This window comes from Poeciliopsis prolifica, unplaced genomic scaffold (genome assembly GCF_027474105.1).
Source record: "Poeciliopsis prolifica strain line A6 unplaced genomic scaffold, Auburn_PproV2 SCAFFOLD030, whole genome shotgun sequence".
Classification (NCBI taxonomy): domain Eukaryota; kingdom Metazoa; phylum Chordata; class Actinopteri; order Cyprinodontiformes; family Poeciliidae; genus Poeciliopsis; species Poeciliopsis prolifica.
In genome coordinates, this window is record NW_026562405.1 from 1,419,621 (window position 1) to 1,442,071 (window position 22,451).

Genomic DNA, 22,451 nt, shown 5'->3' on the forward strand with positions numbered 1-22,451 from the left:
TCACTATGTTGCCCTCAGGTAGTGGATGATCTCTATTCAGAGTCCTGAAATTGATGACATAGCAAGTCTGCAGAGAGAAAGAAAATTATTCATTGCCTTAGCCATCAACGTGTCTTCACAATCTTATGTGTAAGCCTTGCCATTTATAGCATATTCACTTCTTTAGTAAAATTACACCTTAAATCACATATGCCCAGGAAGACAATTTCCACCCATGTTGTGTGTCGGCAGAGCTATGAATGTTGACAACTGCTAACAGCACTTACACGCATGGAAGCTCTGACCTGGAATCATGCAATTGCTTCCATGTTTCTGGAACATTTAGAATCATGCAAATATGCAACATGCTCTTGATTGCTTCCCTAAAAAAGGAAGCAAAAAAGTAGTTGGAATTCACCCAAAAGAAAATGTAGACTAATAGAGATCAGATATTATCACTACAGTAATATTTCATAAACAATATTTACCTATATCAGATAATTCTGTATTCTTTTGACACAGTGAAAATACTGCAGCATTGACATGGCTTGTCTACTTCATCTCACAATCCTGCACTGCATCACTATCACTGACAGATTCCCAAACAACTACCACATGGTCAGCCCCCTCATTTCCCCTCCTAAAACACATACCCAAACAGGAGCAAGATGGAAATGAGCATCAGTTATTGCTATTGGCCCAGTTTTACTTTTGGGACCAATACTGGGATGTTTGAAAAATGAACAACATTGGCTATAGAACATCACCTTATAAAGCAAGAAGATGATTTCTTTAAGAGGTTAAGGCTCCCTGGAATATCAATAAAATAGTGAAAGTCTGACCTGATAATAGGTCAAGTAATTCCCCAGGCTGAAATATGTTTTCTAAAGAAAAGCAAAAAGAAGATATAAGAGAAGAACAATGAAACAGTTTCCAGAGCATTGTTAAATTTGAAGAAAAACGAGAAGCTTAAAAACCAGCTATGAAGGAGAGGATGGCAGTATCATGTTGTGTTGGGGTTTTATTGGCAGAAGGTCTGATTAAGTTCTCAAAATAGATGCCAGTGAATGTAGTTATCAGGTTTCGATTGCACTTGCAATACAAATAAAAGTAGGCACAATGAGTTGGGAGAAATGTGATCTTGTTCTTTAAGGAAAAGGCTTCCATTTTCTCAGTTTCTCATATTACCATAGCTATAAAGTGAATCATCTTAATCCCAGACTTGTGAGTGGATTTGTGTCATCTTTACAAGGAAGAAGAAAATAAACAAAGTCTAATTGTGTGGATGAAATTTTATTTTTGGTGTCAGAGGCTAGCAGAAAAAGGGCAGACAGGTGAGATGATAGGAAGGCGACAGCAGCGCAGATAATTCATTGGAACCACAGTACGAGCAATACTGCCTTTGAATGCACAACACATTGAACCTTAAATAAAACAGCAACAGTAGACCAAGCTACTATACCAAGCTCCAAACTCCTGTCAGCTAAGAACAGGAAACTGAGTCCACAATTTGCACAAGCTCACCAAAATAAGAACAAAAGAGGATCAACATTGTTTGTTCCGATAAGTATTTACTTCAAATTGTAGAGCCAGAATTTGGCTCTACAACATCAAAGAATATGTTGCCCTACTACAAGATGAGCATTGTTTAAAGCAATGACCTTCCTCAGTTAAACTCAAATCCTGGGAGAACTTATTTAAAAAAATATACTAAATACAATTAGAAGTAAATCAGCAGAGTATTGACTTAAAACAGAGCACTGTTCTCTGATGCACTAACATGATACCAAATACTCTTATTTTAGTAGCAATTATGGCCAACAGTGTTCATTTCGTGTCATTAATTACATAAATTTTAAAGCATTAAAAAATTAACAAAGTCATATGCTCTTTTTTTTTTAACATATAAACACTCGGGCTTCAAACTTCCAAGTGTTTCTGATATGCCCATAAGTCTTACAAACAATGGGATGGACAATAAAACTCCCTCTCTTGACCCACTGGGGGTTCGGTTTTACTTAAAGAAATATCTAATGGACATTTTTAAAGACTATTGTTGTATGTAAGTTGTGCAAAAAAGAGTTGGCCTTATTGCCAAAGCTATTAAAGCCTACAATATCACATTCTCAATGCTATTGTCAGTGGCCCCATTTATTCAATCATCTCGCAGTAAAATTAGTTTTTTGTATTTAAACTGTTGCTTATTTTGTCAAAGTACTGTTTTTAATTACAATGTGATTAGCTACAATTAAATGCACAGCCTGAAATTGCCTCAAATAAAATATATATATTTGAGTTCCACAACAAGTGGATATATTATGAAATTATAAATGCAAGTGTTCCAAAACTATCTAAAGTATGTCAATTCTAAGACTATATATAATAAATCCCTGGAATAAAATTTTTTACATCTTCTCCCTTGTGTGTAGCGTCATGTAACGTATGCATACCTCATACTGCCAGAAATGTTTTATGAGAGACAAGTGTTAAATCACTGCACTCACCTGTCAAGCACATTTAACTTCACACTGATACCTCAAAAGACAGAAACCACGGTCCATGACAAAAAGCACGAAGCTTTGAACTTCATAAGACACCATAAGCTAGTTTATCGTCAAAAAACAGAGTAGCAGTTTATAGACGTAGCAATGCCAACATGGATAAGCAGACTGTGAGTCATATTTTAAGAAATAGCTAGGGACACATTTCAAGAGTCTGCTAAGAACAAGATCCAAGTTTTACCAAATTACCCATATGCTTATAAAAGAAATTTAAACACCTTCAGGGCAAGAATTTGCTTTGTGTGACACTACAGTGTGTAATTAAGGACTATATTTTCAGAGGAAATTATGTCCTTCATTACAGAGGCACTGTCACCAACCACCCACAGAGGTCAGTTGAGCCTGAAGGTAAAGGAGTGGAGTGTTTTTGATTGAATGCAATGCTGTAAGTTTCACTTTTCCTACACACCCAAAAGTTATTGCTTAGCAGAGAACTGTTCAATCCATAACTGAGACATTTTTAATTCGCTTACCCCCATTACCAGGTTTGTCTGTTGTCGTGACAAGCTCATGGTCATAAGTAACATATTTATATTCATGAGAATGTCTAAAATTTTGAGACTATTTTGTTGTAGTTATGTCTTCGACAGAGAAATAGGACAGAATTATCTGAGGTAATTAAGGATGACATAATGTTTACGTAACCTCCAAACCTCACAAGCCAGAAGCAATTATTGGCTCCTGGTCCTCATGACCCTAGAGCTGTAGCATTTTGCATCGCAAAACTGGAATGCTGGGTCCTAAGAGTTAGCAAGGTATAGGGTGATGGGGGAGGTGGGAACGCTGAGTGGGGGCAAGCAGGAGTTGAGTTCTTTTCACAGCTCGCTCTGACGGGAACTATTGCTGTCTAATACGGAGTGACGGGCACTTCAGTGGAGAGGGCGTAGAGCCCCCCAATTTCCACCAGGTCCCCTCAGCAGGAGCAGCAGAGAAGCCAAGGGTTGGGATGGCAGACTTATTGTGGCCCAGTGAGTTGGAGTGGGGCATGGGCCTCATTACAACGCTTAACTGCACTCACAGGCCCTCATTAACCCACCACACCAGTGACTCAAATCAAAACAGACAAAAAAAAAAAGAGGGTCAGTGCGTGAATAAAAGGTTCTATTCGAGCTGCAGCATTGTAACAGAGTGCGTTATGTCATTTTTAAACAGCCAGCCCCCAGTAAACATTCTTGAACAATGTGTCAATTCAAGTGTAAAAATTTCCTATGTAAATGACTTTCTTCAAGTAATTGTTAATTTTTTTGTTAGACTGATTCAGTGCTGGCTTTTGATTATATGTGGATGGGGTTAATCAAAACCTAATAAAACTAAACAAAACCAATTCACAATAATTCAATGAAATTCAATTAAATAATTTATCTTTAGTTATGAGCACCCCATCTCTTTATCCAGTCTTCATCTGCATACAAATAGCCCTGGACAAACTGAAAATTCAGTCAAATTAGCCCACTCAAGATGCCTATGGACAGATAGTAGACCAGTTACATGCATATATACTTACCAGCCACTTTATAATGTATACCTGATTAAGTGCATGCTCACACATAGCACTACACTGAATTTCTACCATTTCAATCAATGAAATGGCAGCAATTCAAAGCATTAAGAAGTGTGAAGATAACAAGCTAAATTTATTTGCTGATCTCCTGGGTCTATCAGGCACAAGCATTTCTTTCTGTCTTACACAGAATGGCCCCAGAAGCTGAAAACATCCAAATAACAATGCAGTTTAAACTTGAAAACATGGAACCACTCAACAGAGCAGTCTTGCAATACCATGGGAACATTTTTTAGCACACTTTCCATCAGTCTTTGTACAACAATATTTGTTAACCGGTGGCTAGGTGTCAGTTAGGGCATTGTTGATGCAAAACAGTCAGTACTTTAGTAATGTATTTTGATACTGAAATGCATACTAAAGATAAAGCCAAAAGCTGAACTGCACTGTCCAGAACATTACACCTGCAAGAGATTATATCACTACTAACAGAGATATTTTTAAGCCTAACTCTTCAGGCAAGTGTTGTAGTTATTTAACAGTATCAAAGAGTAGACAACTGCTGGCTAGCACTTAGCTCCCTGGTCTAAAGTACATAGTGATGAGGTCACACATTAAAGACCAGCAGGCCATCACATTCTGTCTGTCACATCATCAGCAGTGCTCTGTTTCCCATTTTATAGCCCTTAATCTGCATTCATCACCATAGAAAAGAGAAAAGAAGCAGACTTCGAGGGGGATTTTGCACAACACATTATGTACATGTGGAGAAATATGTGTGATGAAAATTGTGCAGGGAATAAGCAATGGAAGAGTTACAGGAGTGGGGAAGAAAAGAGGAGAAAACCACATGGTGAAGGCAAAGCGCTGAAGAAGACAGATGGACCTACTTACCAGCCTGGTTAGTGGTAATGTTGACTGAGGCGTACTGAGGAGAGTAAGGGCTCTGATCTGACACCCCGTTGACAGCCTGCACCTCAAACGTATACTGCGTGTGGGCCAACAGGTCACTGATGTACACCCGACTTTTTGTCAGGCCAAGCTGACGGGGTAAAAACTGAACATTGTCCCCACACCGGGTGCACCCTCCGCGGCCTCCGCCACAGCTCTTGCAGATGATGTTGTAGACTACGTCCTCACGACCTCCAGAATCTCGAGGTGGCATCCACTCCAGCATCACAGAGGTTTCATTCACACTTGAGATCACAGTCTGTGGAGCTGAGGGGACAGCTAGAAAACAAGAAAGATTTATAGTCTCAACATTTAGTTAGGTAAATGTTGAGGAAAGTATTTTGATCAAAATGTGCAAATGTTTACAATAGTTCTTGAATTTTGAGGTTCTGCCATGGATTTTATGGAGTTTTATGTGACATACCATAACAAACTAGTGTGTAGATGGCAACTGAAAAGTGTTGCATGCATTTTTATTCAGATCTGCTGGGATAGTTCTTGGCAGAACTGCCTTTTACCGCAATAACAGCTAACAATCTTCTAGCCATCTTCACCAGACAAACTGGTTGGAGGCCAGTTATTGTTCCCATTTAATGTATTTCCCAATAAGATACATTGGGAAATATTTTATTGGGAAAAATGAAACTTTCTGAGCACATATGTTCAGTTCCAATTTGGCATAATCAAACCCGAATCATGATCAATGAAAACAATTTTATTCAGCTTTTCAAATTCACTCTTTAAGAAACTTTCATGTCGTTCAGATGGAAGGCAAAGCTGTCTTTCCTGTCTCTCAGCAAAACTTTGTTCAAAGACTCTGGCGAAAGTCATGAAAAACTGATAGAGAAAAACATTATTGCAGCTCACATTAGTGCAACATTTGGGAAATCTGGAGGATGTGTTATGCCCTTGACAGTGTGAAGGGCATAATTGCTATCTCTTCTTAGGTAAACCCCTAACAGGAGGAGATAAATTTCACCAGCTTCTCTGTATAGCCTCTTTGAGTTGACTGCATTCCAGGCATGCAGTGCCTTTTCCCTTGAGATGCCCATTTACACTCTCATTTTCAAAGTTGATCTCCACTTTGTCAAGTGTGTTCCTAACATCTCTTTTTAACATTTTTTTAAATGGAGAACAGCATAGCGGCTAAGAGAGACCTACACTTTTCTATTGAGTCATTCTTAGCAGGGCAGAAACTTTCCACATGTTGCCGTGTGTTGAGTAGCAGGGCAAACAAACAAACAGTGAAAACTGTTTATCTTTTAAGGCCATGTGCACCTAATTATAGTGGACATGTCCTCCAGGACTAACAAGATAAACAGTTCCACTCCGCCCACAACATCCTAAATCTGAATCGATCACTTTTCATTTAACCTTTTTTAATTGGCTGCAATTAACAGATCTCTTGCACTGGAAGAAAGCCCATTGGAGTGCTCTTCTTGGAGTCTCTCTGAAACACAACTCCTCTTTGGCATCTCCTTCTGAAGGAGGAGGACTAATATCCCTCCCATTAGCTGGCGGGCCTCTCTGATGGGCCTGTTTTCTTGCTTTAATCAGACCAGGCCCTGCTGCGCTTAATACGGGTGACGTGACGCTGCTGCTTTCTCATTCACAACAGCTGCTCAACTCCCAGACCCAGGCTTATGCAAATCTCCTTTGTTGGAGACCATCAAATCTTTTCCCTTCTCTCCCTTCTCAACAGGCTAAGAGGGAGTTTAAGAGAAAAAACACAACTGAAACACTGAAAGGTGCTTATTTTTCCTAACTCTCCCCGAGAGCACTAATTCTCTTTCCCTTCACATCCCTTTTCGTTCCGGATGAAATTCCTGCGTTCTTCTTTTATAGCTGTCTGTCCTTATTCCTTAACCCCCCCGACCTCAGAGTTGCTTCACTATATCCATCCATCTGCCTTTTCCTTCTCCCATATCAGCGTTAGTCTCAAATTCTAATTCTGATTCAAACGGCTTCATTGGCATCACAAGGGAACGCTTCACCCCGGCTCATTCTCTGAGACTGACCCTTCACAAAGCTACGCGCCCTGGCCCACTAACCTCTAGTCTAGTTTGGAGTAGGGTCTGTGTGATGTTGAGGGAGGGCAGCCGAGTCTTGTCTGCCAGGTCAGATCTGTGGACAGCCACACTTTGAGCATGTCAGCATTATGTTTGTGCGAGGGGCAACTCTGACAGGGTTTCTCTGTTCAAAGCTGTGCAGATGACTATCACCCTTTGATCTCAGAAACTTCTACTTGCGGGTGAGAAATGTGCGTGTCAAAGTCTTCATAACTGAAACTAAAGAATAACTGGTCATATGCGGAGATGACTTGAATGTTGAAAAACTACAGTGAAAATAGAAACCCATACATACTTGTACATGGCATCTGCAGAGGATCAGAGTCAGTACGATAGTATCCATTACGACAAACGCAGTTGATGGCCCCCTCACTTGTAGTACGGCTGTTGATGGGACACTGCATACAGGACTCATCGCCTTGAGTAGGCTTGAAAAATCCTGATGGACAGGCTTAAGACAGAGGACAAAAAGAAAAAAGTTGTCATTCTTAATCAATAAATTTTTTTCACAGAAATAAAATATTGATATAAATGCCAGGGTAAATACTGTATGGTAAAACAACTTATGTTTACATGAACTCTATAACAGTATTAAAACTGACATTAAAACTAAACTTTATATGTTTATGTTAGCTGAAATGACTAACAAAAACATAAAATTTAAACTTGCTAAAGGATAGAACGATGTGGACACTTTTTGAGGATTTTTTTTTACTTCTTTTTTGAATGTACAAGAAATTAAAAGCATCTGTGAAATCCCAGATCATGATGTCATGGTAAGCCTTTGATTAAGAGCAATTTACAACATTTTAGTTAATTGGTTGCAGACCCGTGAATGCATTTTAAGACAGATCTCAAACATGCTGCTTGTGTGACATCATGAGAATATCTAAATAAATCAAGCAGAATATCAAAAGGAGAATTCTGGACCCCCGGATGCCTTGTTCGTCATTGGATTCAATAACCAGATGTCGGAAGGTGTTACACTCAACATTTCAAACAATTATATACAAACACAACAAAGGAATGCCCGGGCATTATGCTGCTCAGGAAAAAGACGGGTTCTGCGATCCACAGATGAACATGTTTTGGCTTGTAAAGTTAACATCAAACCCTGAACAAAACCCAAAGAGCTTGTGAAAAATCTGGCTAAAGCTGGTAAGATAGTGTCATTATCCACAATGAACCAAGTCATGTACAGACAGCACTAAAAGGCCACTCAGGGGAAAAAGCCATTACTCCAAAAGCAACATAAAGGGCATTTTGCAATTTGCAAATGCCGTTAATTTCTTTATTGTCCCACATAGGGAATTTTGGTGAACAGCAGCAGTCAAAGACAGTAATGGTATAATCTACACTTGTCAACACAATTACTACACCACATGCATTCTGGGAAAAAGACGTACGTTTTTGAAGACATGTCATCTCTGATGAAACTAAACTTAATCCAATCTGTGAAGTATGGCGGTGGCAGTATAATGTTGTTAGAGTTAGCTGATGCACTTCCATATCTCATTAAGTAAGAATGACATATGGAAATACTGACAAAATCTCTTACCACATCAGCCATGAAGTTTAAAGCTTTGGATCAAATGGGTCTTCTCAATGGTAAATTATCCAAAGCCTAGTATCAATGCCATAAGTAGAGTCTTTGTAGACATATAAACATTAAAACATATAAGTTTGCTTTGAATTATTCCGGGTGCTGTGATTGTCTGAGAAATATCTGAAGCATTTTGTTCCCACACAGGCACAGGCAGGGTAATCAAAACCTACACCACATGCAGCATTAAACACTGTAATTATGTGTGTGGATGAGTCATCTCCTCTACATAGGTGGTTTTGTTTGTGTGTTGCCATAAGATTCAGTTTCTGTTGTGATAATACTGGTAGTAAAAAAAAAAAATGTTTTTGGTGAAATATGTTTATCCTTCACTGGTTTAAAAAAGTAATGAAAAACTGACATTTGCACCTGCACCATGTCAAGAGCTTTTCTTGAAACTCGAGCCAAAAAAAAATCTATGGATTTGCTTCAGGTAATCTAGCTTCCACCTGCTCCACTGATGGAAAATGAAATATAGACGCACCAAGACTGAGGTGTTGGAAGTACAGCAACCTGAAAAAAATTTACACATGGGACATTGTGTTTATCTGAAGTTAAAACCCCTTCAGGTATTTTAAAATACAGTTTCCTTTTCTTTGGCAGCTTTATAAAAAGTGAAACATTTTATGCAGCCAGATAAAAGGAGATTGGAAGGTGTTCTTATATACTGTTTGTCAATTCTTACATTTTACAACAATACATTAATCAATAATTTTAATATGAAATTTTCAAGGTAATATTTATCTACATCCTCTTATAACTATTGAACAACTTCAACACTATAACAACTATAACAGAAAATGTTCTGGAACAAATTTAATTTTTATATAAAATTGCTAATTTTTTCATTCTCTAACTGTAAATGCAGTTACATTTGAGACATAATATCTGGAGCATAAAAACACCAGCTGCAGTTTTCATGTAAGAGAGGTTATGGCGAATCAATCTTGAGGTTTCTCTAACAAACGCATAAAAGTACCAGTTTGTGAAACAAAATATAGCAGCCAGGAAAGATGAAAACAGTTATCAAAACAGCGCCTTTAACTGAGATGCAGTTTTTTATTTCATAAAATGCATCATTGCCTGAATGAGAATGAAGTTTGCACATTAGAAACATACATTCTAAAATTATCATATAGACATAAAACAAGTTATTGGTAATAAACAATTTAAAAAATATAGTGAGCGGGATCAAACATGTTAATTTAACTGTGAAAGTTCAACTGTCTTGATTAGAGAGGAAACATTGGATACATTGTGTATGTACAGGATTTTCAGAAAATACTGAAAATGTCAAAATATGTAACTGTTTAAATGAATCCATACATTGCTTCTGAAGAATGTCCATGAAGAACAAAGATTGACAGTAAGTAAGGATTCAGGCGGGACTCTAAGGCACAGTTTGGCAAACTTGATATGTAATAGTTATAGTAAAGAAAACAGTAAACCTGTCGATGGAAGCGTTTGAACATGCAGGGTGTGGGTACTTAACATGGAGCACAAAAGTTAAATATTACAACACTGACACAGTTGGGCCTGGCCATCTGGTGCAGTGATGCCTCAGTTTTTCTGAGTAACCCTGAAAGTCGAAGAATCCAAGAAAAAATATTTAATTCATGGCTAAGCTACTAAAATACTACAAAGCTCATAAAACAGAAACATTTCAAGTTCTGAAAGAAAAATCTCATATGGATATTTAAAGAAAATTTCAGCCATAATTTTACAATAATTAGAAAGTATGATAATAAAGTTTTACACCAGCCCAATTTTGTCAGTTTTTTGTTCCTAAAATGTCAGAATTTATTTTAATATTCTAATCTCCTTCCAAAGCCATTTGTCGAACCTACAACCCTCTGAATACAAGACAACTACTTTACCCACAGAGTCACAGTCTGCCTTAACCCAGAATGGAATGCAAATTTTATAGCCACTTTTTAAAATCGTGGGAAATACCCAACCTACTGTATGAGCAGTCATAACATAACATAAGCCTAAACTGTGATGGTGAAAGATTTTATTTGAACTTTTGCCTTTTTTATAAGGCAAAAATTGTGTTATAATTAACACAATTATAATAATCACATGTATAAGTTGATTCAAATTTTTTTTTAAAGTATCATCTAATAGTAATTAAACCGAGGCAGTGTGGCAGTAGAGTAGCTAACCTAATTTTCTAACGTGTGATTGCATCTAGTTATCCAAAATTAAAAGTTTATCTAAAAAGGCACATGTAACAATCTTAGTGAAATAGCAGAAGTGTCAACAGTAAAAAGTTACTCAACATAAAATTCAAATTTCACAAAGTATTAGTGTTGACATGTTTTTCTTCTTCTATGATTGATGGGGAAAAAGGTTTGGGGGACTGAGAGAAACATGAGGCCTGGACATTCACACTGCCAATCAACAGGGTCCATTAATGAGGCCCAGGCAACAGCTATGTGGGGAACTGGGATCAGACCAGTGAGGTCCATGAGAGTGTGGGGCTCCAAGGATCAACACCATAGGAAACAGCATAAAGAGGGAGTTGGGACGGGAGTGTAAATGAAAACAAAGACATAAGATGGAAGAGGTTGGGAAATTTTTCATCCAAAGAATTCCGTGCATTACTGTGACTGTATCAAATTAATGTGTGGTACCAGCATGCAGACTATGCAAAACAAAACGAGCAATAACATTCAAATCTGGCTGTAGAGGAGACTGAATGAAAATAACTGGCTTGCACATGCAGAGCCGCATGATGCCAGGCCACGACAGTGGTCGCATTTCTGTGGTTCCTGATGGATGACACACTAGTCCATAATTTAAATTTTCCCACTGAGATCCTGAACCAACAGACAGTATTGTTTGTTCACTTTAGGCTCTAAAAGTTTGTGTTAAAAATTATATGAAGAAATATGCTCTTAACAAGACATTACATTTTCTGGGACTGTTCAGGTTTATTTTTTCAGATAGATACAATTCCTCCATAAGACAACAGTAATATAATGATCTGGGTATTTTTGTATTTTTCTTCCAAGGTATTCTCAATAAAACTTACTTAATGCATTTCACAGCTTATGATGTTATGCATTATCAGTATGAGGAGTTGCTACAGAAATTAAATGAATGAAACTGACTTAGAATCTGTCAATATAATTGGTTGAAATTGCCTTTTTTGTAACATGCCTTAAGATACGTACTGTTAATTGGCAATATGTAAAACACATTTAATTCAGTTGGATTAAATAAACCAGTCAACATCACTGCTTTCACTCAAAAAGACATCTGGGGACATCTATTGTAACATACGAGTATAGTAGCTTACAGTATGTTTACCTTGGAGAACCAGACAGGTTGGATTTTCAGTCCAACTAAAACAAATGACTCAGCGCTAAGAAGCACACATAGAATTAAGATGGATTTACTTTTACAAACATTACAGTTTGATAACTCTTATTCATGTGGTAAAAGAGACTTGAACCAATGTAAAAAGCAAACCAAACCTTTTTGTGAAAACCAAATGATCCACTTCAAGAGGACAATATTATATGTCTTAGCATTCCTCTGTGCTTCACCATGGTCATTACTTTAGGGAAAAATTTGGGGAATTTCCATTTTATACTCGGATGACAGATTTAAAGAGTTGCACAGTTGGTTGGTGTCAGATGCAGAGCAGCGGAGACAGGGAGAGCTGTGATTAAAAATCGGATCCGGAGCTTTAATTCCCTACCTACCCGCCTGCCCAGACTGCTGCTGTTGAGCTGTTTGATCATCACACTGGCATGATTGCTCAACACGTGAGAACTAAAGGCAAAATTTATCTGGATGTTTCCTCTGATTAAAAATATCTTTCTGCTTATCAAAGTTAATTAGTGTCAGAATATTCACTGACAGCATCCCCACTGTTGTTCCTTCTCTTTATCCGCTAATAATAACATCAATAGTATCAATCAAAAGGAGGCTATGGGGGTTTTTTTTCTCTCCTTATCAGAGTGCTAAAACAACTTTTAGACATAAGAGTGACAATAAAATGTGGATAAAAAACAAGAAGAAAATACAAGTAGTAAATCTTTAAAACAATTTATAAACACCTAAGACCCAGTTTAATAGTAGCTCAGTGGACAGGGATTCAGGCCTAAGTCCTGAACAGTGAAAATAATAAAAATATCTGCCACCTGGGTGACTTAGTTTTATTTTTAGTATGGTCTAATTATTTAGGCACTAAGTGTTATATTACATTAATTTAACACTACTTCTTTAAACATCTATCCCCAGCCCCCCAATACACACATAGCCCAGCTGCATATGTCTGCCAATGTTTATGACTGATAGTAATATATAGTCTCATAAAAGCTTTAATTAGAGGTTTTTGCAAGACTCACTGAATAAATATAGGACTGAAGGAGCTGTAAGGTAAGTCACTCCACTAGGGTGCTAGTCAAGTTTTATAGCAGGTAATTTGCTAGTTGTTTCAAAGGTTTCCTGAACATTACAGTAGAAAAGATTTACAGCACATTAAAGAAGGTACCTGCAGCAAAAAACATGTGAATCCTCTAAAGTAGACGGGTCTGTGTGGATATTTATGTGAGAGGGAAGAGAAAAACAAGCCAATGCCAAAGTGAACAGCCATGTTGGCTTCTTCATCCAGTTTATGTGGTCTATCAGCCCTCAAACACACAGATAAATAGACACATTTACACCAAATATATAGAGAAAGGTGAGGATTTGACATTCCCATTTCATTTAACAGATTTTTCCCCAAAAAAGAGGTTGCTACTGAACAATCGGGAAAGCAACATAAAGCAATCCTGTCCAAGGCTATACCTATTGTAGCAAAAAAGAGGAAGAGGAGAAAAAAAAAATCTATCTTGTATCCGGCTTCCTTCCCACACATCCCTCATCTACAGCACCAAACAGGGAAGTGCTTTGTCCCGCAGTCTGAAGAATCACAGCAACTATAGGACACTCTTCCGGCCCCCTCTTCCCTGTTCTTTCTTCTAAGGACACATTTCATCCTAACCGAAAGCGCTTTATTTAATGAACATACCCTTAGAGAAGAGAAAAGGGAGACAAAGACAGACAAGGTCTTTGTGCGTTTGTGTGCGTGTCTGTGTGTGTCTATGTGCGTCTGTGTGGTGTTTAAGGTGTGAAAGACAAAAGGCTGCAGGGGTAGGAAAAAAAAGGAAAAAAAAAATCAGAGGTGCTAGGTTTTGTGAGCACAGCAGGAAAAAGTGCTGAAAGCGGTGGAAATGGACGGCATCAGTAGGATTTAGTGGAGGATATTTCCCTGTTTTCCTTATTTTCCTGAGAGACACAAACTGCTTCCGTTGGCCTCTGTTGAGTCTGGTGCTGCATGTACAAATGATATAAATAATACTGGTCACAGTATAAACATAGTCATTTGAAAGTAATAATACAAATACCAATCATGTTTTTGCTACAAAATTTAGTATAGTTGAAAGGCATATTTGTAATAAACCATGATAAAATTGCAGATATTTGTGAAGTTAAAGGAAATGTAAAAAAATAAAAATAAAAAGACAAATAGAAACAGTAGGATGTACATATTCTCCTGAGATACTACAGTCCGCTATTGTCTTTTATTCTCAGTAGAAATTAATTTATTGCATATGTGACAGGAAAAATTTCTCCCAAAGGAGAATGAAAAAAAGAGTCTCAACAGGTTGCATAACTGTAAATCTTCCATGACATGCTAATACAACCATTGGCATGGAGAATAGATAAATAAGGAGAATATTTATCAGAGAGGCAAAAAGATCCTCGGTAACTCTAGAGCAGGGTATCCAAAGTATGACCCAGGGACCATTTGCGGTCCCTGGGCTGATTTTGTGCAGCCCTTGACTGCAGTTCAAGATTATTTAAACACTGGCCCTCCAGTTGATGTCGATGGAGACATTTGTCTTCTAATTAGATCCAAATAATTTCAGACAATTTATTGATTAAATATCATTAATTTTTTTTAAACAATGCTTTATGCTTTCTCTTTTATTATCATAATAATAATAATAATGAACATTTATTTATTGACTTTTACTCCATAGCAGACTTCAATGTACCCAAATCAACTTTTAATTAATTTGTTAAACAATTACTTAATACACCAATTATGTCAGAAGAATGTTCGGTTCTTGTTGCTGAAAATCATCAAAAAATGTCACACTTTTTAATTGAGCACCAAAGAATTTGCAAACTGAATGTGTTTTGAAAGTACTCATCCAATACTCGGTTATAATTCTCAAGTGTTTGGGTCAGAAACAGACCACCATAAACGGTTGTCTGTTTATGATCTACATGTTTTTCTATTTTAGTTATTTTCTCTTCTTTCAATATTTTTTCTGTGAGGATGCCACCCTAAGCGTAGTCTCTTAATTTATTCTTGTGCTCTGTTTCTTGTACATTTTAGTTTATTTTCTTAGATTATTGTCAGGCATTTTCCCTTTTGGTTTCAAGATCCTTTGAATTTTAGATCAGCTCGTCCTGTGTTAAAAAGTCTTCTCCCTCAGTTGTCCTGCTGTCTCCCTGCCACAGCTGAACCATATTTTTCCTGATTAGTTGATCTAGTTTGTCATTTCTCCTCTTACCTCACTACTTAAGCTCCTGATTTTCATTGTTCATGGCTAAATTCTTCCATGGTCTGCTGTTCATGCTCCTTGTCCTTTACCTACTTTTTTCCCTTCATTAATGCCTCAATTCACATCTAGAAGTTGTCTGTTCCTTTATACCCTTTTAAAATATTGCATGATTGTTTTTTGTGAGCAGAAAAAAAATCTGTATTTTCTGATTTTACTTATTAATTGTTAAATTAGTTTTTGCTCATGGTTACTTCTACATTGACCATTATAGTTCATGTGGGGAAAATGTTTGAACACCATTGCTTTAGTGGACGAGAGCTGGGAGAATCTTGTGACAGTACATTAACCCAGCACTCCATAAATCTGGCCTTTATGACAGAGGGGAAAAACTGTTGAATTGTTAAAAGAAAACCAAAAAGAATTTCTGTATGCAGTTAGCCACAAGGCATGTAGGGAGAAAGGCAAACACACAAAAGAAAGAACTCTGGTTAGATGAGACAATATTTCAACTTTTGGCTCTTGGAGTTGACTTAAAAATGAATGCTGGTAGAACCAGCAAAAGATTTAACACAAGTCTGTGTGTACGGGTATAATCAAAGTAAATTCATGAGTTACGCACATTACATTTCACATATACACTCCATCCAATCTGGTTGAGGATGAGCTATTGTACAAAGAGTAATGGGCAAAAATATCAGTCATATGAGCAAAACCGGTAGAAACATGTCCCAACAACACTTGCAACTGTAAATCCAACTTTTTCCGTAAACAATGTCTTCTAAGTAGAAGACAACGTTGCTACTTTTGCAAGATAAAAGCAAGAGATACCAATCTTCTGTACAAAAGAGGACATAATGTCAACTTTTGCAACAGGTTTTTTTTTTATTAGTTTTACAACCTGGCAACTTATAATAAACAACAGACTATCAATCTTTTAAACTGGTCACTTCCAAATAGAGCGTATCCCTATGAAATAAGAGTCATGGTCACAGTTGAAGCAGAGAGAGCCACAAGTTGTCTGCTCCTGAGAGCCAAACCCTGACCCAACCCCCCCACTTTAGCACTTCCATCAGGAACACAAGCTAGCACTGTTTGCAACACAGGCTCTCGTGATTCAATTAGGAACACGGTCCTCTTGGCTGTCTAATGCAATCAGGCTTGTGTGAAGGCTATTAGACAACTGGCATTCATTTCACCCCAAACGTACACAAATGATATATTCATTTCTCCCACCAGGTTTTCATGTCTTGTGCAATTAAAAAGTCTGGAACTCTGTGTTGCTTCTCACACTCTAAGCCAGGACAGAGACAGTGTGTCACCACTGTTGACCCGCAAGGTGTAAATCACTTAAGAACTCAGAACACTCACTTGTGTCCCCCAATTAAAACTCAAAAGAAACCCGTCTTTAGAAAGGCAGGGCAGCTACCCAACATCACCGAGAACCACCTGCTAAAAGAAGAAACACCTTTTAACCCAGGCTTTATTTAACAGTAAGTGCAAGCAACTAGATGAAAAACAAATTATATTATCATATTAATGTTAATTATTAATATGTTAAAGACTTTTAGTAGACCAGAACAGACAAGAAATTGATGTAGCATAAAGGCCATTGACTGATTTTTGAATATTTAAATAACATTTTAGGTAACCTGAAGAATGAAAATTATTTTAAATTAATTGTCCAGTTTTTCTGCTGCCCGAGTGTGGTGCTTTTTTAAAACAACGTGCTGTTTATAATCAGTTTACCAGAAGGACAAGTTGGTGCTTACAAGCCACTACTAAAAGGTGTGTCCAAATGTGAACTGATTAATGATAATGTATTTGTTACAGAAGAGCTTTTCCTGCAACTTGTGCAATTTTTTATATATATATATATATGTATTTATGTGTGTGTGCGTGTGTATTATAAGATCTTCTTACAAAACAGCTTAAAGAAATGGAGTCAAAATCAAACAGCAACTTGTAGTACTGGTCACAGGATGTGGAAAAAGAAAAATCTCTGACTTTTCCCTCGTTCTCCACTCTAATGTATATCTTTAATATACAGTACATCTATAGTGCATGGCAGAGTGGGTTTGTGTGCAGCAAGGGACATATATCATGGAATATGGCAGGACAGCAAATTCATTGAAAACTGACTTTTCTTCTCAGCATTTTGCTCTAAGCCGCAGCTCTTCAGCAGTTGTCATAGAGCTCACATCCCAAATCCCCATATTTTCTGCAGCTTCCTCTGAGACAGATTTGGAGCTGAAGTTAGCAGCAGATTAGCTAGAGTTGTGGGAAACCTGAGGAATGAGGTCTGAGGGAGCAGGTATCTCAGCAACCCTGAGGCTCAAAATAGACACAATATACACAATGTATATGCCCTGAGCAAATATAAACCCTAGGACACAGTCCAGCAGCACAGGCAGACAACTGGAGATTACTTAAGTCCATCTTTTCCCAATTCATTAATTCCAAAATATAAATAAACAGGAACCATTGAGTGAGCTGTAAATAACCCATGTATGGCTACAGCCCAGAGGACAAATTCAACTCACTGCAAAGGCTTCAACCTCATGTATGTCACATATAAAATAAAGACTTTACAAGGACAAAAAAAAGTGTGGAGGGCACCATTCCACAAGTACCTGGATCTAATCTGTAAGCAAAACACTGGTCATAAAACAACCACAGTAAATTCATTGACTGCTGAGTGACCTTATTATCATCACCTCATTGAACTCCAAGACATAACATAGGCAGGCACAATGCAGAACTTTCTTCTACTGCTGAAATCATATCTTATTATTAATCAAAATAAAAATATAGTTACACTTTTTAAATAAAATTAAAAAAAATATAAAATCCATTAATCAAAAGTCAAAACAGAATCTAGCCGACCAATTCAGTTGCAGTGAATGGAAATAAAATGTGGGAAAAAACAGTGTACATAAATGTTGGAGCAAGTCATTTTTTATTTTTAGAATAATTATTTAATGAATTATTTTAAAACTATAAAAACTAAGAATAAGATCAAACCAGCTTGCCCCAAAGACATTGAAGCAAATAAATTACTTTTTGAGAAATCTTTCTGATGGATGTCTTACAGAATTCATAAATTAAGGTTGTGTTGAGTAGGGGATCAATCATTTAGCAGAAATGTAGAGGAGTGCACAAAAATCAACCTCACCACCTTCTACACAAAATGCATAGAAATTAATACTATAATGTGCCAAGCATTACTTTCGTTGGTCCTCTGATTAAAAACTGGCCTGTTTGCATTGTGGTTATCAGTGAAAAATTTCAAGGAGGGGGGGGATAATTGAAAACTATCCTAACCACAGCTTTTCCATAACATCTGATAACTACCATCTGTCAATAAAGGAGGAAACAGATGAAAGGAGAGTATCACAGGATTTATGCATGCAGAACAGTAATAAAGTCTGGAATTTTCACTGCCGTCTCAGTTTTTTTTCTTTTCTAACCCCCTTTTTAATACAGAGAAAAAAAGAGGCAAAAAATCTGGAATGGTGAAATTACAAGCATCTGAGCCAATGCATCGACACAGAGTATAATATGAACAAGCTTAGAGGGTGGCTGGTTATGGTGAACAATGTGGAAAGGGTCATTTCATGCAGGCAGAGCACTTGATAGCTTGCTCTCCAGAGGATGTAGAATGTCCAATCACATTGCTAGTGAGCGCCTTAGTACACCAGTCTGCAGATGACTGGGGTGTGGCAGGAGGCAGGCCTGAGTGTCGGCATTAATCTCCATTTGGGACGGAACGTAAACCTTGCACGATGCTTATCATACGGAAATTATTCCTGTATTCCATTATGTGTTGTGACAGATAATTAGTAAGACTTGGAAAGAAATGTCAGTTAATGCAAATGGTAGTTTTTAAGTCAAAATAATACAATTTTCACTTGCAATTTGCCTGTGCACACATTACCCCACAGACAGAGCAATTAATCAATTACATATAGTACTGGAAAAGGGTAAGATTTTCAAATGAAATCACAAATAATCACTGACCAATGCAACTGGGGAAAGAAAATGTGTATGCAACAACCTCAGCCTGGAGTCAATTATATCACAACCAGAAAGATATAGAAAAATACTTAAACATCATTAAACGTAAAGGCACTTAGACTGGCAATAAAATGAGGTGATATTGTAGTGATCACATATCGAAGTATTTTGTTGTCTTTGATGAGGCAAACAAAAAGGGAGGGCCTTAACAAGAAGAAATCAACCGATGGACCAAAATATGCAGGCCGTCTCTGAAGCAACATCCACCAAAGCCTGATCGCTGTACAGCTGGTTGAAAACAGGCCCTGTTGAAAAAATCTTTTATTTCCCCTCCTGCTCAACAAAAGAAATGACTTGCATGTCAAACCCCTCAATTTTTAGCACAGCTACCTAAGCCCATGATTCATACATTCTAAGGCACTTGTGGATGACTGTATTTACACTACATGCTCTCCTAGATGCACCAATCAATGTGTCTTAACTCTTTATGAGTTTTGACTGGGGGCTGCCAGCACTTCAGCCTCCAAAACCCCCAAACATGCCCTTTTCTCAAGGACAGCCAGTTGCTAGGGCAACAGGCGCGATTGCTATGTAAGGCAGCTTCCCCGCTCCGTTCTGCAGGCTGCACCCGGACCTCAGAGCCATGATCACAGCCACAGACTGCTGATGATACTAGGACTGGGTGGACGAGCATGGTGAGTGGAGGTAGAAGATAAGGGGTGGATAAGAATGGGACTGGTGAGACAATTTAATGATAAATAACCTCAGTGACCCATTAAAGATGGGTAGCGTGTCAGTGTTGAATTCGCACTTGCCTTGAAAGAAAGGTTGAAATATACAGCCAAGTACAAGCAATAAACACCCTCCAAGTGCCGTGTGACGGTTTCAACACCCCTTGGAATTTGTCAAATGTAATCATTAGTATCTGCTCCAATAGTCGGCATTTGTTTCTGCATAAAACAGCGCAAGCAGCTGGCCAGTATAGGTGAAACACAAGCTGAGGGATGTGCTGTGGTGGTTGAGTCCTTTGTGCCTCGAGGCAGTTGTAGGAAATAGCTGACGGAGGCAATCACTTGTCTGTATGTGTCTTTTTGTTCATCTGTTTGTAAAGAGCAGCACGTAGAGCAAGAGAGAACAGAAAAAGAGAGGAAAGAGGGGTGGGGAAGAGGGGGTAACAGCTTTACCAGAGTCCAAACAAAGGCAGCAAGCGGCAGTTCTAAGCTCAGCAGCAGAGGCTCCCTAAGGTGCAGTCTAGCTGATAGACAGGTGGCATAAAGGGGTTGTGTGTTGTCCAGTCAGTAGAAACAAGGAGTGTCTCAGATGAGGGAAGGAGGAAGGATAGGAGGGAGGAAAGAAGAGGTGGGGGTTGCATTGGAAGAAGCAGCTGGTGCTGAGAACTGTCACTGTCCCAGTGTACAACTCCAATGCATGTCTATAAACACACCAAGAGAACATCCCAAATAAAGAGCAAAATCTATTTTACTTTTCATATTCAACATCAGTATTTTTTTGTCTTCAGTCATCTTTCTTTGCAGTGTATTTATTCAAGTTTATAGTAATTCTTCTGCCTACAAGCATTTAATGAGGCATCAGGGAATCTAAAGCAAATTTTGACATCCATCTTATCTATAAAGCACAGCAGCTGTAATGGGAATAGTTTGCATGCAATCATGCATCCAATAAACACATATGCCTATATCGCATACACAAACATACCTAAATACAGTCAAACTCCTCTGTTGCAATGAGAAGTAAACACATGGTGACATAGTTTTCCTTTTGTTTGTGGGCAGCCTTTTAAACGTCTTGTGAAAAAAATAGAAATTTCCAACGTGATAGATTTCGAGGACTCAAATAGTGGTTAAAATAAATATAAAGTAGACAGTTTGGATGGTACTCACTAATCTGATAATGGCACTCGAATGGATAATAAGTTTATGCAAATGTAAGTCATAAAGTGACATGGGTTATCTGAACACCCAAAACTGGATTTTGGATAAAAACGTAGATTGAGGGCTTAAAATCCATCATTTCCACAAATGCCATTCAACCATCTCTTGAACTCAACACCATCTCTGGTATTGCTGGGGGAGATACTCCTGAAGTCACTAATGGTTGATGTTTAAACACATAATGTATTAAATAGTCCAATGATAGCTGTGGAGAGAAGTGGTGGCCTGGGCAAATTTTACAGAGTGAATAGATTAACTAATTAGCCTTTATGTAATTGCCTCATTGAAAACAAGGTATCCCTATGCTATTCATACGCCTACACAGTGTCTTTCACTCCTCCATTACTATGTCCTTAACCCTGATAAAAGAGGGGACTCTGAAGGCTGATCTTTGTAGTAATCAATGGTGGTTGTTCATCGTCTACCCCTCAGGTCAGTGAAATTAAGCACCCAACTCTCACACAGAAATAGGGCCGTTGGTTAGGCTTATAAATTCTAGTTCAGAGTCAGAAGACTGATGTAAATAAACATTTCTGCTAAAAGTCCTTATAAAGAAATACAAAGCACTGTCCCAGGAAGACAAATAACACCCAGCTTTGAAAAAATATTTTCCCACATAAAGACACATCTGTTTTTTATTGTCGTGTTCTTTATTGGTGCATTATAGATCAAAACATTTTTAAAGTGACCAAAATATATTTTGTTAATGGAAAAAGATATCCAAAGCAACTTTTCTGTGAAAAAATGACTCCCCCTAGACCTGACAACTGGTGGTGATATCCTAAGCTGTAACTACTATCAAGCATAACTGGCAATGAGTCTTTTATATCTCAATGGAGAAGTTTAAGAGGATTAATTAGTAGTATTCATTTTCACTGTTTAACATTGCAAGACCTTTTGTAACAATAATACTTCATGCTATGTTTGACAGCTAAATGTGGCAGCTGTCTTCTGTTTCTTTTTGGACAAATGTGTTAAAAGGCCCACTTTCTATTTGAGGAAGGCCTCAGGTGTACTTGCTTAGGGGATTCCTGTTCAAGCAAAGTTAATCATGTGAATAAAATCTGGTAAAACCACATGTATACATGCATAACCCTAAAGCACCCTACCACCCTGAAGGCGTAGCTACCCCCTTGACTTTTCTCTGCACATTCCATCAGTACACATCTGACATATCTGCACAGGCCAGTCACATATCATCTTTGACACTGACATTGCAGTTCTGAAAGGGTCACAGTAAAAATATAAT

General features: G+C 37.8%; 1 protein-coding gene across 3 annotated transcripts in view; it reads right to left on the reverse strand.

Annotated features, from left to right (window-relative positions):
• ephb2b (eph receptor B2b) overlaps window positions 1-22,451 on the reverse strand; it is a 122,221-nt gene that overhangs the window by 29,530 nt on the left and 70,240 nt on the right. For all 3 annotated transcript variants that reach the window (XM_055050198.1, XM_055050199.1, XM_055050197.1), the window contains exons 4-5: window positions 7,357-7,512; window positions 4,936-5,271 (exon numbers count right to left, since the gene is read on the reverse strand). In XM_055050198.1, coding sequence (XP_054906173.1) covers window positions 4,936-5,271; window positions 7,357-7,512 — 492 coding nt within the window. The remainder of the gene's footprint in view (window positions 1-4,935; window positions 5,272-7,356; window positions 7,513-22,451) is intronic.